This window comes from Alosa pseudoharengus, unplaced genomic scaffold (assembly GCF_046254945.1).
Source record: "Alosa pseudoharengus isolate Yale_2024_CS ecotype anadromous, Long Island Sound unplaced genomic scaffold, YU_APseudo_1.1 YU_APseudo_1.1_scf_8, whole genome shotgun sequence".
In the NCBI taxonomy this organism is placed as follows: Eukaryota; Metazoa; Chordata; class Actinopteri; order Clupeiformes; family Clupeidae; genus Alosa; species Alosa pseudoharengus.
In genome coordinates, this window is record NW_027468870.1 from 12,764,844 (window position 1) to 12,782,343 (window position 17,500).

General features: G+C 45.5%; 1 protein-coding gene across 3 annotated transcripts in view; it reads left to right on the forward strand.

Moving 5' to 3' along the window:
- Nucleotides 1–17,500, forward strand: part of dacha (dachshund a) — a 144,063-nt gene that overhangs the window by 93,918 nt on the left and 32,645 nt on the right. For 2 of the 3 annotated variants that reach the window (XM_076274555.1, XM_076274556.1), the window contains exons 4-5: nucleotides 15,652–15,801; nucleotides 16,905–17,077. In XM_076274555.1, the coding sequence (XP_076130670.1) occupies nucleotides 15,652–15,801; nucleotides 16,905–17,077 (323 nt within the window). The remainder of the gene's footprint in view (nucleotides 1–15,651; nucleotides 15,802–16,904; nucleotides 17,078–17,500) is intronic. The other variant, XM_076274557.1, reaches the window with a different exon arrangement.

Here is a 17,500-nt window from a genome sequence, read left to right on the forward strand (position 1 = left end):
CCCTCCTTGCGGATTGGCCACAAGTAAGAGGGGGAAAAAAGAGAAAGAAAACCCTGAGCTATCTGCATGAAGCAGTTCTCAGAGATAGGCTCGATTTCAATCTCTCTCACCACTCTCTCACTCTTTCTCTCTCTCTCTCTCTCTCTCTCTCTCTCTCTTTCTCTCTCTCTCTCTCCCTCACTCTTTCTCTCTCTCACTCTTTCTCTCTCTTTTTCTCTCTTTTTCTCCTCTCCCCTCCCTCTGCAATTTTCTCTCTCAAATAGTGACCTGTGTCCACTTGAGTGAGGTCACTTTATAGTGGACTAAATAAATAAATTATAAAGGAACAGACTGACACTCCACTCTGCATTTTTTGGAGCGATAGAAAGAGAAGTGGCTTGATCATTTGATTTCTGCCAAACGGCAGAACGGTTACTTGGCTTTGCTCGAAACCTTTTAAATTGCTCTCTCTCTCTCTCTCTCTCTCTCTTTCTCTTTCTCTTGGGCCAGTATCAAGGGTGTTTTCTTTACTTTATTCTCTCCTTTTTTTATTTTTAAGAGTTGCGTTTTTATTAAGAATCTGGCAAACTGTGGTCCAGAGCAGCCGCCGGGCCATGGCAGCGGCTGCAGCCGTGACGACGGCCATCTGAAAGGACGCGGCTGCTTCCCGGGGGTCGCCGCACAGAAAAGCCACGGGGCCGCCGCCTGAGAAATGCTGTCTTTAAATATAAATATGCCTCTGAAACCCTGTTAACAAGAAAGGGCGAGATTATATATATATATATATAGAGAGAGAGAGAGAGTGTGACTGAGAGAGAGAGAGAGAGTGTGACTGAGAGAGAGAGAGAGAGAGTGTGACAGAGAGAGAGAGAGGGAGTGTGACAGAGAGAGGGAGAGAGAGTGTGACAGAGAGAGAGAGAGAGTGTGACTGAGAGAGAGAGAGAGACAAAAAGGCCAGAATCAAAGAGAGAAAGAGAAGGATAAAGTGTGTATATGTGTGTGGAGTGTGTGTGTGTGTGTGTGTGTGTGTGTGTGTGTGTGTGGGTGGCGAGAAGGGGCAAAAACGAGGGGAAAAAGGCAAAAGAGGAACATGTGTTTCTGGTGGAGGCGGCGGCAGAAGAATAGCAGAGGAGAGCGGCCCGACTCATTGGCCTAATGGAGAGCTGTCAGGAAAAATCACCGTCACAAATGACATCAGAGGAGGACTGATATATTTTTTTGCAGAGCGACTGACAAGTTAAAAGAGAAATCCCATGCATTATTTAAAGAGGCTCAGGAGGCTGTCAGGCACGTGATTTGCCGAGTTAGCAAAAACCAGGTGTGGGTGGAGAGGGAGAGAGAGACAGAGAGAGAAAGAGAGAAAGAGAGAGGGAGAGAGAGAGAGAGAGGAGATGGAAACTCACAGACTGTTTGTGAGGAGGTGTGTGTGTTGTGTGTGTGTGTGTTGTGTGTGTGTGTGTGCCCGTGTGCATGTGTGCACATATGCGTGTGTGTGTGTGTGTGTGTGTGTGTGTATGTGTGTGTGTGCATGCATGTTCATGCATCTGTTTGTGTGCATGACCAAGTTCCAAAGTAGCAAGCTGGTCAGCATTTTCTACTTCTGTCCCTCACCTCATTTAATCTCTGCTGGCGTGGTTGGAGTGCTTTGTCATTGGAGGGCGTCTCTTTCATTAGACTGATTGGACGACACCATGGAGGAGAGCTCTTAGCCAAGGTCATCCTCTCACAGTAATCTTACCTGAAAACCAAACAAAATGGATCAGATTTTACACCTGCTTCATCATGGCACATCACAAACAAGTCTACGTGGTAAAAAATGTACCCGCTGTGGTAACATACAACATAGCGAGACAAAGAACAGATTTTTGGCCTGTGAATACTGTATGTAGTATCATAGACATCCCTAGATGAAGTCGGCTGTAGTTTCCATGGACAGAAAACACATTTTTACTTCTATTTAATGTCTCACATCATAAAAAAAAGTATCCTTGAGAAAGAGTGCCAGGGAAAAATAATGTCACATGATAAACAAAAAATATATATCCCTGAGACAGAATACAAGGAATGGTTTTCATTACGTAGATAGAAAATGCAAGCCCACTGATCACTAATTCTACACTCTGTCATCAGTTATGTAGAGACATGGATGTATGTGCACATGGAAAATGGACAGAGCCTCCTCCTCCTCCTCCTCCTCCTCCTCCTCCTCTTCTTCTCTCCATCCTCTCCTCCCTGTCTTCCCTCGCTTCTCTAATCTCTCTGTAACCGGAGAGGCCTCTCCTCTGTCGTCTGGCCGATAGACACCGTCACTCGATCCGCAGGAGCGGTTTGTTGTCTGTAAAATATTGACTGTGTGGAGAGTGTGGGGATGATCCTCGTTGGGGTTGTGGGTTGAGGAGGGGTGGATCGGCTTACAATGACCACCTTCCACAACCCATCCCATCCCCACGCAACTTCTCCACAAGGACCAAAGGTCACCTCTTGAACTTGGGTAGTAGATTGGCTGTAGGTGATTTGTGATTTGTGTCATAGACATATGTTGTATGTTGTCTTTATTTTATTTTGCTTTATTTATTCCTATATTATCATTCTATTCACTGTTATTAAAACAGTGTAATTAAAAAAATGGTTCAGCATTCACTGATTTTAACACCACTAGATTTTTTCATATTAGACCGTGTCTTGTAATGGGTAGATGTGTGTGTATGTGTGTGTGAGTGCGTCCATATGTTACGCATCGGTAAGATGATATCTGATATTTCACCACCTCATTCACTCTCTTTGATAAGAGTTCAGTTGTGCCTTGTGAGGACAAAAATATGCTCTTATAAGATCACATTGCACGGCGTAGACAATGACCCTGAAGTCTGCAATTCTTCATAGACATGACACTCGCCACAGTTAAGTGACGTGATTTTCAAAGCTTCATTGCAACTCAAGTGGTCAATCAATAATGTGTCTTAATCTCATTCGTCACTGATGGTTTTTTGAAATGGAACAGCAGTCGGAGGAATGAAAGCCCCGAAATAGCGTGACCTCTTTTTCGCTCGGGTCCTCGGTCTTGAAAAGAAGAGGGGTGGCACAAACAATATTTATGGATCAAAGAACTGCTGTCACCTCGGCTGGCCGGGCTAAGTACCGGCGCTCTCTTCTGTCTCGGTATCCTGCTGACATATCAGAAATCTGCCCATTCTTTTGTCCTTTAGCAGAAATATTCCCCCATGTTCCGAGCATCAGAAATTAATGTTCCATAAATCATCTGTCTCAGTAGGACAGAGGCCACACGCACACGCACACACACACACACGTACACGTACACACATACACACATACACACACTCACTCACACACACACACACACACACTGACCACTGTAAGGATGGGCTGCCCGCCACTAGAGATTTCTCAGAGTACACACATGCTCACACTGTAACACACTCAGACATTTTGAGCAAACACACATACACTCACAGATACTCACATGTGCACACACACACATACTCACATGTGCGCGCACACACACACACACACACACACACACACACACACACACACACCCTCTCGTGCATGCACAGATACACACATATTCACAGATATTCATAAACACACTGAAACCACCACACACACTCAGATATGCTTACACATATTCACAGATCCTTACAAACCTATTTATGCATTTGTGAGCAGTATGCCCTCACACAAAAGCACATGTCACAATTCAATTCAGTGTACAACCTTAAGCAACCCCATCAGCCCTTTTGGTAACACTTTACTGAAACCCAGTATCCATAAAGCATTAGGAACACATTTAGGGCCCTATTTTAATGGTCTAAAACGGAAGTGTCTTTGCGCAAAACGCAATTCACTTTGTGGGCGGATCTCGGGCGCTGATGCTATTTTACCGGCGGGATATTTGACTGTTGCGCCCGACGCAAATCTAAAATGGGGTTGTCTGAAGTAGCTACATTAATCATGGGTATGGTTTGGGCGTAACGTGCAATAAACCAATCAGAGCGTCATCTCACATTCCCTTTAACAACAGGCACGCTTGTTCCATAGCTGATTGCTATTATGGTGGCGTATTTGCCAGGCGCAGCCAGGAGCGTTCACAGCGCTATAATCACTGTTCAGTTGGGAACAGTTAGCTATTGATTTTTCATCTTCACAAAATGTAATACAGAATTGTCACAAAGACATACTTTCCGATGTTTTGGGATCATTCTCACTGAATCACGAGGTTATGAATGCATGGTGATATATTTGCAATGTACAATGTAATCTAACATTACCTCTCTATAGACAATGCATATCTTCTGTCAGTTAATCTCTTCTCTCCCGTGCTGCCGCTGGGGCATTTGGGTTAAATGGCATCGGCATGCAGTTCAACATCACGTCTCCTTAAGTCCTCTAACATTTCCTAATTTATGTCATCAACACATCAGTGATTCGTGAAAATGTGTACGCTAGATTTATGCCTATTTTTTCACATGGACACCACACTGATTTCCCTCGAGTGGTAATATTTTTCTTTGAAATTATGTATGGTTTACAGAAATGGGAACTACATTGTATAGATGAGAGGAGCAAAGTGTGCGTTGCGCAGCACAGGCGGCCAAGCAGGGCTTCGTTTAAGTTGACCTAACTTTCAACTCTGCACAGTATCCCATTAACTGCGTACTATCTGTTGCTGGTTAACAGCACATGAAAAGCTGATTTAAGCTAATTCACTAACTCAAGACTTCAAGGCCATCATGGATATAAAACGTTTTTTGAAAATAACGAAAGGATGGAGGGAACATAGCAAAGCTTGGAGTTATTTCAGATGGGCTACAACAAGGTAGGCAACATTATGGTGCTTAAAACCTTACACAACGGTAAATTGGAACAAAACTAAAAGTAACTTTAGCCTTTATAGGGCTGTAGCCTATAAAGTTGTCCAGATTAATAGGTCGTAATTAGGCGTTGTTGTAAAGATATTGCATGTAGATGTTGTACTATATAGGCTACTAAATATTTAGGTCACCAATGCACGAACAAAACCGGGAAATGGACAAATATTATCAAGGCTTTGAATGTTTCCGTCTGTGCACGGGGGTGTCTGTAGATTGGTGTGCAACGCATTCATTCATGCAGGCCTGTGGTCATGCATGCGCCCTTAAAATAGCATCTGCATTTTCGCCACAGACTTTAGACCAGGGAGTTCCTGGTCTGTGGCGGAATTGTTTTCTGAAACTGCAAAATATCAACAGTGAACGTTTGCGCCGGAACACGCCCCGTCTTTTCGCTGAACCGCCCCCGTGGGCGCAATCGAATTCCCTAATTTACAGGCATGTACCTGTGGAGGGAAAATTCCAATATGCGCTGACTGCAAAATAGGAAAGACAAACGCGCGAGTATACAAAGTCAATTGCGCCGGCACGGAAGATAGAGCCCATAATGTAATGGTAAGAATTCACCATGCATTGCAACAACTAACTTTACACAGCTAGTTATGAATAGACATAACTGCTCTCATAAAGCATTATAAGCCCTACACATTATAAAGAACATGTGGCAAAAACAACATTTGAGGGCAAAGATGTTATCAGTGCTTTAACAGGCATTTTAATACTTAAGCTTTAAGGACTTTTACTATACTATATAGTAAATATTTAGATGCTAATAAAAATAGGTTTGTGTAGACTAAACTTATGTCAGTCATGAAGCATTGTGATTCATTGTGATTCATAACTTTTTATGTATTCATAATGCGTTACAGAAACAAGTGAAGTGTTACACCTCTCTCTTCGACTGTGTCTTTAGTGAGTGTCTATATACTTGTGAAGGAGAGAAGAGAGTTGTTAGTGTCACTTACAGATAGACAGGTAGAGGATTGAGTATGTGAAGGTGAACATACAGAAAAAACATGTCCAAACACATTCAGCCACAAACACACATGCACGCACACACACATGCACACACACACACACACACACATACGCACACACACACACACACACATACGCACACACACACTGCATTTAGTCTGAAACCCTTGGCCCTGCTAATGGGACGGTTCCTGTCGGTAATGAGATGTGGGAATTGCCCGCTCTTCCGACCAGATGATACTGTATTAACGGACCGGGGCACGCACAACGAACGGGGGGTCCACGTGGAGCTCCCCCGCCACCCATCCCCCCCCCCCCCCCTCCCCCTCCAGCTTCGGATCATTTTTCATCCGGACTGACACGGGAGCCAGCGCGAGTGTCCGAGAGGGGATTGATTCCAAATGAGCCTCGAAACGACGCCTAATGAAAACCTGTTAAGCTCCCCAAAACTCCTGTTCCAAACACCAAATGAGCCGCGGCCAGTCAGAGGAGAACACCTGACAGGTCCCAGGCCTGCGTTGAGATGGAAGTTTCTAGAACACCCCCCACCCCCCTACACCCAAAGATGATACAAGCCAGCAACTGACTTGTGTGACAATCCCCATGTTTTCTGGAGGCTCTCTTACACGCCAGCTCCTCTTCTTCTCTACTCTCTCTCTCTTTCCTTTTTACCTCTCCCTCTATAATCCATCCATCTCTTTCTCTCTTCCTCTCTCATTGTTTTTCCACCTTTTCTCCTTCTCTTGCTCCCTCTTTCTCTCTCTGTCTCTCTCTCTCTCTCTCTCTCTCTCTCTCAAAACCGATCTTTTGGTGGCACTCATTGATATGTAAACGCATGGGCCCATATCAAAGAGACATCTTCCTCCACCGTCTGTGAAGCAAGCGCTACTTATGATCAAAGCGGGAGCCGCCGTGAGCCGTTCAAAGGGAACACGGCTCTCTGATGGCCATTAATGTCTGCCTGTGATGAGGCTAAGTGAGAGAGTCTGCACCGTCTTGGGCAACACAAAAGCCGTTGAGCGGCACAATGCAAAGGGACTCACTCAGAGGCCATAATGAGAGCCCGAATGTTTAGCCGTAGGAGGCTCTATAAATAAATCCTTGTTAATTGAGAGTACGTGTGCGTCGTCCAAAAGTAGTTAGCGCCATATTGGAAGGAAAAGAGGATATTGAGGCACTGGATAAGCAGCTGCCGCATATTGACATGAGACATACAGGTTCCTTTTTCTCAAGTACTTGCTTTGTGCAGTAGACACTTTTTTGAAGTGAGAGATCGATAGCCCTATTGCAGGGTTGATTAGTTTGTATTAAATATTTGGGATAGGATATGCTTCAAAGCTGTAAAACAAGATTTTGAATGATATGGTCTTATAAAGAGGTTTTAATCTAGTTATAGGTGTACAGATAGATGTAGATTGGTGTCAAATTAATTGTTTTTTTTTGTATTTTGCTTGCTTTACCTTAATGTAAAACTTTGAATGTTAAGTTTCAGTATTTTCTCTCATCTCCCCAAGAAGCATTGAGTGATTTTTGAGACTGTGAAAATTTAATTTCCACTAGCCATGGAGAATACGACAGGAAAAGCTAAGGGGAAGTAAACTATGCCCAACGGTCTCCATAGACTTCACCACAGAATATCATCTGGCTTTTCTATTAAAATATAGAGTTCTCAGGTTATCTAGAGTCTGCGTCTTTCAAGTACATGTTATTGGTGCAGCATCATTCCAATTGGGATGTGGTGTGACTGCTTAAGCTTGTGCCTCTTAATTATTCTTCACAGTCTGTCCCCCAAAGAAAACATCCTGTCAAACTCTGTTCCCTAACTGCTGAAACTGATATGAGATAAACTGGTTGCCTTTTTCCTTTTCATTATCCCACAACACATTTTAGAATCATTTGGAGTCCACCAGGGTTGAGTTTAGGGACCATATACATTTCAACACTGCTCATATTTGCCTTGCAAAAATCGGTGTGGTTCCTCTTGCTGTTCTCCTCGGACTTGTGTCAGTTCCCATGTCTTTCCCTCAGCAGCGTACGTAGAGGTGTGGGTGAAAAACAGCACTCATTTACTCCCTGTCAGATCTGTCTGAATCCTCCTGCCTCCTTGCAACTCCTCACAGCAATTAACACTTAATTAACGCCTCTCTTTAATCATTTTCACTTCCAATTCAAACGCCTCTCCCTACGCCGAGCCTCCGGTGAATTGTACTCACATTGTTCTGGGAGGGGAATTAATGACTCGCAATTTAAATGGTTTTTTTTTTTTTCTTTTCTTTTTTTTCTTATGCTGCGTTTTCCTCTGTTGCTGCTGCTAATACTTTTTCCTCTTCATTACTTTGTTGTTATTGACTACAGAACAGTTTCTCAACCCCTAATGAAAACATTAGCCCTTCAAAATCACTAGTAGGTGGGGGGTGTTAGTGTAAACATATGGAGACAGGCACAGATCTGTCAATGTTCCCAGGGTGATGATACCATCTTTACCTCGATGGAAAGGGGAAAGATTTCACACCTGACAGATTGTACGGAAATAGAGTTTACTGCTGCTGGTCATTACGTCCATCTGCAGTAGTCGGTCACCTCTAGCTGATGTGGTGAAGATGAAAAGTGTCATTTTAAATGTTCAGAGTTTTCAGTGGACTGCTCTACAAGTAAGTTTCTGGAAGAGCGGGAGTCTCTCCACACTGGGGTTGATTTAAAGGGCTGAAGTGTGTGGTTAGGCCCTGTTGAGATTTGCAGGGCCCTCTGCCATGTAGCCATGCTGGGCAGCTCTTGCATTAGTTTTAACAGCAGCATCTCCTATTTAAATCAGACCTAATAAATTTGATGAATTCTCTCCGCTGTGTCACACTAGGGAGAGGATGAACAGCACACACACACACACACACACACACACTCACAGGGGCATGTCTACACACACACACACACACACACACACACACACACACACACACACACACACACACACATACACACACGGTGGGCCTGTGCAGATGTCTCATCACCATGGGGCTGATGTATGGCCTTGAAGGATGTCCTCTTCGAGGGGCTGCAGTGTGTGTGTACAAGGTGCAGGGTGTGCATATCTGTGTGTGTGTGTGTGTGTGTGTGTGTGTGTGTGTGTGTGTGTGTGTGTGTGTACATGTGTGCGCGCATGTGTGTGTGTGTGTGTGTGTGTGCGCGCATGTATGTGTGTGTGTGTGTATGTGTACATGTGTATAAGTGTGCGCACATGTGTGTGTGTGTGTGTGTGTGTGTGTGTGTGTGTGTGTATGCGTGCATGTGTGAATCTATATTTGGGTGTGTTGTGTGGGGAGGGGGACATCTGTGCAGAGCAGTACGGGTGTGTATGTAAAGGGGGGAGGACTGCTGCCAGAGGGGTGTCTGGCACAGAGAAGGGGTACACAAGGGGCACAGTGGGCACCCCACCGATGCCCCGAAAAAATACACTGCCACTCAAACACACACACACACACACACACACACACACCCTGCCTCCACCATCATGCTACTAACCTTCAGCTGTAGAGGCAGGGGATGTGGAGGGGCAATCAGTAGCTGTCAATCTAACTGAGAATCCCTGTTTGTGCTATATAATAGTCCAGCACAACATCAGCGTGCTACATAAAGTAACCTCATATTAGTTTTGGACCTGGTGTAGCCCAGAATCACACTTTGAAATAGCGAGAATTAAGATGAATTTGTCATAAAAGACTACAAACTCTAGAGCTAAAACAAAACGGCAACAACCCCCTAAACCTTAAACTTTAGTTAAAGTTAATAACAGTTTATTGTACCCTAAATATTGTGAAGTTAAAATATTGCTCTGTAGCCTCTTTGTCATACAATGCAAATGAGAAGGTCAGTCTGAAGGTCAACCCTATAAGAGTCCCACCCAAAATCCCTCCCTCCCTCCCCTTCTCCTCCCTTACACCCCCCCACCCCAATTAGCCATGCCTAACCAACTGAGATCTGAACAACGCCTGGCCTGCCACACTGCCATTCTGCCACACTGACCAGAGCGTCCCCCCCCCCCACACACACACACTCCCACCATTTTCCCTTTCTTAGACACGAGAGCAGATTTGTTATTAGTATGGATTTGCAAGTGCCTTGTTGAACGTAGGGGGCCTGCGTGTTTGTTTGATAGGTGTGTTGTGTGTGTGTTGTGTGTGTGTGTGTGTGTGCGAGGGTGGGGTGGGGTGGGGTTGAGGTGGAGTGTGGCGGGCGGGTGGATGGGTGTCTGCGGGTGGCAGTGGGGGTGAATTTGGCCAAAAGCACAGCTGTACTGCCTGCTGCACTGATTGCCTTTGCCTTCCTCGCCCTCATTTATCTTCATTTCTTCCCAATTACACCAAATTAGCAATAGTCTCAGTTGCATTACCAACTTAATCCCCGTTTTTTCTGCGGAGGCCGGCATTATGCGGTGGCAGATGATTCCTTGGCGGGAGTCGGGGTAAACAGCCATGAAAATGCCACCCCGGCAGATGGCGAGGCCCACAAGAAATATGACAAACAGAGTGCCAGCGTGCCGCCCTCCACCCGCACCCGCTACAAGCTGTTAATGTGCTCCCGGACAGTGTGTGTGTGTGAGTGTGTGTGAGAGAGACAGAGAGAGACTGTGTGTGTGTGTGTGTGTGTGTGTGTGAGAGAGAGAGAGAGAGAGAGAGAGAGAGAGAGAGAGAGAGAGAGAAAGGAGTTAGGGAGTGAGAGTGAGAGAGAGAGAGAGAGTACACGTGTGTGCCTGCGTGTGTATGTGTGTGTACTTGCTTGCATGCATGTGTGTTTAATTGTAAATTTATCAGTGCAAAAGGAGAGAGAGAGAGAGAGACAGTGTGTGTGTGTGTGTGTGTGTGTGTGTGTGAGAGAGAGAGAGAGAGAGAGAGAGAGAGGGAGAGAGAGAAAGGAGTTAGGGAGGGAAGTGAGAGAGAGAGAGTACATGTGTGTGCCTGCGTGTGTATGTGTGTGTACTTGCTTGCATGCATGTGTGTTTAATTGTAAATTTATCAGTGCAAAAGGAGAGAGAGAGAGAGAGACAGTGTGTGTGTGTGTGTGTGTGTGGGGCACACACACGCGCGTGCATTAATAAACAGGTGCCTTTTTATGCTGAAGTGTTGTTGTATGTGCCTGAATGTGTTTGATGAAATATATAAAAGTCATATGAGCAAGAGTGTGTGTGTGTATGCGTGTGTGTGTGTGTGTGTGTGTGTGTGTCTGTAGCCCTGGGTGTGTGAGATTATTCTAGCCTAGACTGGCATTGCGGTGATAAAACGGAGGCCATATTCCTCTGTTTCTCAGCCCGCTCCCACTGAATGACTCCTCAGAGAGGACTAGACTGGGAGGTGGAGTCGTCATAAAATGAGCTTTTTGACCTCTTCATTAGCAAGCGAGAAATATAATTACTCCTGTAAAGAAAGAACTCTGTGAATTCCAATGCCTCAATTAATGGAGCTGAACGAGATCGGCTCAGTATTCACAGTTTCACTCTGCAAGGCTCTCAATGAGAAAGAGCTGACATTTGTACAGTAGATCTGCTTTATACTTCCTCAGGAGTGTGTGGGTGTGTGTGTGTGTGTGTGTGTGTGTGTGTGTGTCTGTCTATGTCTATGTCTTTGTGTGCGTATGTATGTAGCCCTATCGTGTTTTCTTCTTATAAAGCATAGAATGCGGACTAATGGCAGCATCACGTATGAAAGAACTGAGCACACACCCCATCTTAATATGGACTAATCAAATGTAGAGGGCAGTGGCGTTCTGGACGTTCTGACCGTAGAGCAGGGCACAGAGGACAGCGGTGACTCACTCACCCGAACGTTCCCATCTATCTTGGGCTGGCCTCAGACCTGCGTTTGCCTGTTCTCCACATGCACTCATCAAGCTCTATTTACACAAACCCCGAACACCAACAGAGTTCAGTAAGAGCCAGCGCACCAGCAATATGCATCATTAGCAGAGGGAGCAGAGCGCATGGGGAGAGGAGTTTTTTGCTAACTGACCCCCTCTGACGGGAGCAGTCTGACACAACGCCGTCCGCTCCCTGCCTGCCCGGGTCTGGCCGCGTTTCGTTCGAGGTTTGTTTTGCGGAGAAGTAAACACAGCGTGCACTCACACACTCGAGAGGCCGGGCCCCCCCTCCCCCCTCGGCCCCAACCCAGCGATGGGCCCTCTCTCCCGTAAACAAAATGCACACTTTGTTTACCCCCGTCTCTCACGCACACTAGCAAGGGTCAGACTGTGCTGTGCTTCCCCCACCACTCAACCAACCCCCCCCCCCCACCCCCCACCACCACCACCGTTCCTATCCCGAGTCACTTGCTAAGCATGGCCATTATGAGAGGTTAAAACTCATAAGTCCAGTCCAGCTCTGTTTTAAACAAATCGTAATGGATTTACAATACTTGGCTTTATTTATGTAGTCTCTAAATATGACAATTTATATGACAATTCATACATTTATAAAGCATGAATAAAAACAACAACAGTGGAGCAAAGTGCGGTAATATTGTAAGACCTTTGCAGAAAGAAGTCTATTTTTAAATGTACACAAAGAAGCAAGACATGCCATCACATGTAACAGTAAGAGTCAACTTAAATTATCACATCATAAAATGAAAGGAATGGAAGACAACCAAAGTAATAAAAACACTCAAAAGCACCCTTGTGTCTCACTGTCAAGAGTGAAGTCTGTTGTGACCCAATTAGTCACAAAGCTTTTGTATAACCTGATAAAAAATATTGTTTTGGGTTTGTATTCTTTTGCCAGTGTTCTCAAAGGTGTTGCTGTAACTGAAACCAGTGAGCCAGTAACTGCCAAGTTGACCTGTCTAGCCCTAGGTGTGTCTGTCTGGCTGGCTCTCTGTCGTCATTGCGTGTTCTCCTTCACTGTAGTTGTGCACTCAAGGTAGTGGAGTTGCATAAGGAGTGTTGGCCTCCATAAACTCTATTGTTTTACTGACGCTCCACACTGGAGTTCCTTTTACATTCTGGATCTCCGGCCTATGTCACGCCTCTGTTGTTGATAAGAACGTGATGCTACAGTCTCTTCCAAACAGACCAGCGTTAAAGATGACCATTTATCTATCTGGCTAGCTTCACATTTGTTTTCATGACCCTGTCGTTCAGGGGTAGAATTAACCCCCAAAACAAAACAAAAACAAAAGCAAACAAAGAACAAGTAAAAAAAAAGCTTAGTTGGAGATGTAAACCTGTTCATTGAGTTAAGACCCTTGGCACGATAGTGGACAACAAACACAATCACGTCCTCCTCCGGCCTGCGACAATCGATAAAAGGGGTGACCCTTCTCAGCACTGGCTCCCTAATACACCCCAGTGTCCTTGGTTCCCCGTGTCTTAATTGATTTCTCGCCGATGAGAAAAAAGTGCTTAAAAGTGGATGGGAGAAAAAAAACATTAACGACGAGGGACATTGAGGAAGGGGGGGGGGGGGGGGTGAGGCGATGCAGGACATGGATGAGGGATGGGTGGGGCTGGTTAATTATGGACGTCGGGGGTTGGGGAGTTGTGGGGGGTCTTTAAAAAGGATTCTGTTAACCAGCTCTGGCAGCGGGGGACTGGGGAGGGCCAGCGTGATGGACACATTCTCAAAGCATGACTGACGGACAGACAGGCTGCAGATTCGCTATGTTAATGGTCGCTCTCTTTCTCTCTCTCTCTCTCTCTCTATCTATCTATCTCTCTATCTCTCTATCTCTCTCTCACCTCGTATCATATCTATCCATCTCTCTTTCCCCCACTCATCCTCACCTACTCTTACTCATTCCCTCCCTCACCACACATCTCTCTCTTTCTCTCTGTCTCTCTCTCTCTCTCTCTTTCCTTCTCGCGATCCATCTCTCTCTCCTTCCATGCTGGCACCATCGTTGGCTAATTACAGGGCCAGCCAGCACTTGAGGAGCCTTTGGACTCAGCCCAAATGGGCCATCAGCACCAGCTCTGGAGATGGTTCAGCCAGGCCCGCTCTGATATACGGCACCGACGCGCACATCAGCACACACGCCGAGGTTCTGCCGCTGTCGTTTCGGCCGCACGAGGTCGGGCAGTTGAGTTATTGGGTGTCCAATAAAACACTCTAAGTAGGAAGTGTTGGTTTTCCCGTTTTTTCCCTCTGTCTTTTTTTTTTTGAAAACGTGGGAAGACTCGATAAAAATGAAGTGTCAAAGAATAAGTGTTCATATGTTTGAATACTTAACATACTTATTGGCTACTTAACTCCGATCATCTTTACTCGTTTGATCCTGTTTGTGTTGAAGTAGTGTGTTATTTTGGAGTCGTATGAGAAGATTGGCCATTCACAAACAGAAAATGCTGGACTAATAGAGTGATTACTGTGTAGAGTTTTAATGTGATCATCAACACTCTCAGTGACTCTCTCTGTCACGTTTACATACTTACACTCATTTATTCACACAGTACGCTGCACAGTTATTTCCACACACACACACACACACACACACACACACACACACACTTGCACAAGTGTCACACACCACACATTTCCACTCACAGCACACTCTCATATACTCTTGAAAATACTTTTAGCGTATTGTTTTGTATGCACATACCCAGATACACACATACACTGTGTTACAACGGGTTTAGTATATGCATACACACACACACACACTCTCACAGCCACACATGCATACGCACGCTCATACACCATGGTCTCAGGTGTTGAGCGCCATCATTAGTTTAGCTGCCTGTTTTTTGCTCTCATTCAAACAGCTCCCTGATGAACGGGCCGGGATTCTACAGAGGAAGAATTTAATTCGCATTATTATTAAAAGAATCACTCACCGCAATCTGTTGCAAAAACACCATCTGTTATTGCACTCCCAGGACTTCTCTTGCTTATTAAGCAGAATTATACAATGATTTCGATTCCTCCTCCTCCAGTTTTGACTCTCCCCATTTCCCTGCACCATCTACCCCCCTCCTCCACCACCTCCACCCCTCACTGCGGTTCTACTTAAGTCAATTCATGCCCCCCCCCCAACCCTCTCTCCAACCCTCTGCAACCTGGTTCTCCATTGCATTCTGTTTTATTGATTTATTTATGTATATGAGACACTCTGGCCCAAGCGAGATTGACTGGAGTGGGTTAACCCTTTGGTGGAAACGATGCCGTGGTCCTCTGTCTTGTAAACAAGAGAGTAGAGCATCATTTGTATGGTCGTGCCGGTGTTTTGTGTTGTGTATGGGGACATGTTATACATAAGGCTATACTTAAAGAAACATTATAATGGCTTCTCACATTATTACCATTTTGTACGTATGCAAATGATATATCCGATTATCATAATTGGTCCCTGTACAAATCTGTGTGTCTACACAGTGTTGTCTCTTGACACCAACTGGTGGTGTTTCAGCCATCATTTTATGAGTTGCCAACATGGTCAGAGCCGGTCAATTTCGGTCAATTTCCGTACTGTGAAGATTCTGTCTCAACATCCTCGCTGACACTGGATATACCAAAACACTGTTTGTTTCCATTTGGTGATTTTAGGCCTGATTAAGATATTTGCAGTTATATTATAGTTTCTGTAGATCTGTATACAGGTAAGGAGGTTTGTATCTTGATGTCCAGCCTAGGCAGAAAATCAACTACCAGACGTTTTGGCCAGATTATGCGGATTATTTTAGTCCTGTAGAGGTCAGACTCCCGTCCTTTGTTATGTCCTACCCTCCCACAGTTTCAGCCTGCTTGTACTGTTCCATCATCTCACAGGTCGAGCCACCCATTCACTCTCCCTGCTTCCCTGGTGTCTTTCTCCCCCCTCCCCAGGCGGCAGTGAGTCCTCCTGGGACAAGGAGAAGCTGCAGTCCCCCCCCTCCTCTGGGCAGCACGGCCTGGGTCCTGCTGGCCTGGCCGCCCAGCACGGCTTCTCCAGTGCCCACCTTAGCTCCCTGCAGCAGAACCACCTGCTGGCCAACCGTGAGTCCCTCTGGCTCTCAACAGACCAATCCCCCTTTTCCTCCTTACTGTCCTCTCCTCCCTCCCTCCCTCTCACACTCACTCATTCACTCACTCCCTCCCTCCCTCCCTTCTTCCCTCACTCATTTCTTCCTCCCTCCCTCCCTCCCTCACTCACTCACTCATTCACTCCCTCCCTCCCTCCATCCTTCCCTCACTCATTCCTTCACTCCCTCCCTCCCTCTTTCCCTCCCTCCTTCACTCCCTCCCTCCCTCACTCATTCTTTCACTCCCTCCCTCCCTCACTCACTCACTCACTCACTCTTCTCTTGCATTTATTCCCTCTCTCACTTCTTCACCTGCTGGCCAACCATTGGATCCTCTAGTTCTTCTGCCCCCAGCCTTTATGACTTTATCTCCTTTTACTCCCTCCCTCCCTCCCTCATTCACTCACTCATTCCTTCACTTCCTCCCTCACTCACTCTCTCACTCCCTCACTAACTCACTCACTCACTTGTTTTTTTCCCCTTCATTCCCGCTTGCTGCCTGCTCCTCCCTCCTTGAGTGTCTCTGTTCATCCCCCTCTCGATGCTCCACCTCTCATCCATGTTCCTCCCTCTAGTTCAAGTGGAGTCACTGAGTAGACCTAGTTCAGTACTTACAATGAAAAATATCGACTGTTCTACTAGGTTCATGTATGAGTTTACATAATGGTTCCTTGCAAAAATACCTTGCTGATTGCTATAAATAACAGACCTGAGAGTAGAATAATATTTGACATATTTATGCAAATCACTTTGAACAGTAAATACTGTATGTCTGCATGTGTGGTACCCATTAGCAAAGATACTCTCGTTTCAGGCTAATACAGCATATTCATTCAATAACAGATTGTCCTGAAAATTACATCAAAACATTTACAGCACTGAAATGGAATCATTTACAAATCAATTTCATGCCCATATTCACTCCCTCATTAGTGTATAGTTTAGCGATTAGATATTCTCAATTTGTTGAGAATAATGATGTTCTGTTTTTTGTGTGCACATTGAATATAAAATTCACTCTTTCTCTCTCTTTTTCTTGCTCTCTCTCTGTCTCTCTCTCTCTCTCTCTCTCCCCAGGTCTGGATCTGCCCTTCATGATGATGCCCCACCCCCTGCTGCCCGTCAGTCTGCCACCAGCCTCCGTTGCCATGGCGATGAACCAGATGAACCACCTGAACACCATCGCCAACATGGCGGCTGCCGCTCAGATGCACAGTCCACTGTCCCGAGCCGGAGCGTCTGTCATCAAGGTAGGGCACAAACAGAAGGCAGCCATTCACACACATGCACACACACACACACACACACACACACACACACACACACACACACACACAAACACACACACACACACACACTCACACACACACACAAATCACACTCATTGAACCTCTTCACCTCCTTTAGCTTCTATACTCTTACACATATTTTCATTAACACCACCATGCCTCTCACCAGGCAATGACACACATAACCACACAACACATACAGATAGTAATGTTTGCACTGTGTTAAATTCCAGTTCAGTTACATGTTACTGTGCATGTCACATTCTAAATGACGGGTCCTGACACTTTGGAACCTCACAGCAAGCCTCTTACAAACCCCTCTAATGCATTCAATATCCCTCTAGTCAGAAGCTAATTGCTAACATTATCTCGTGGAGAACTAGA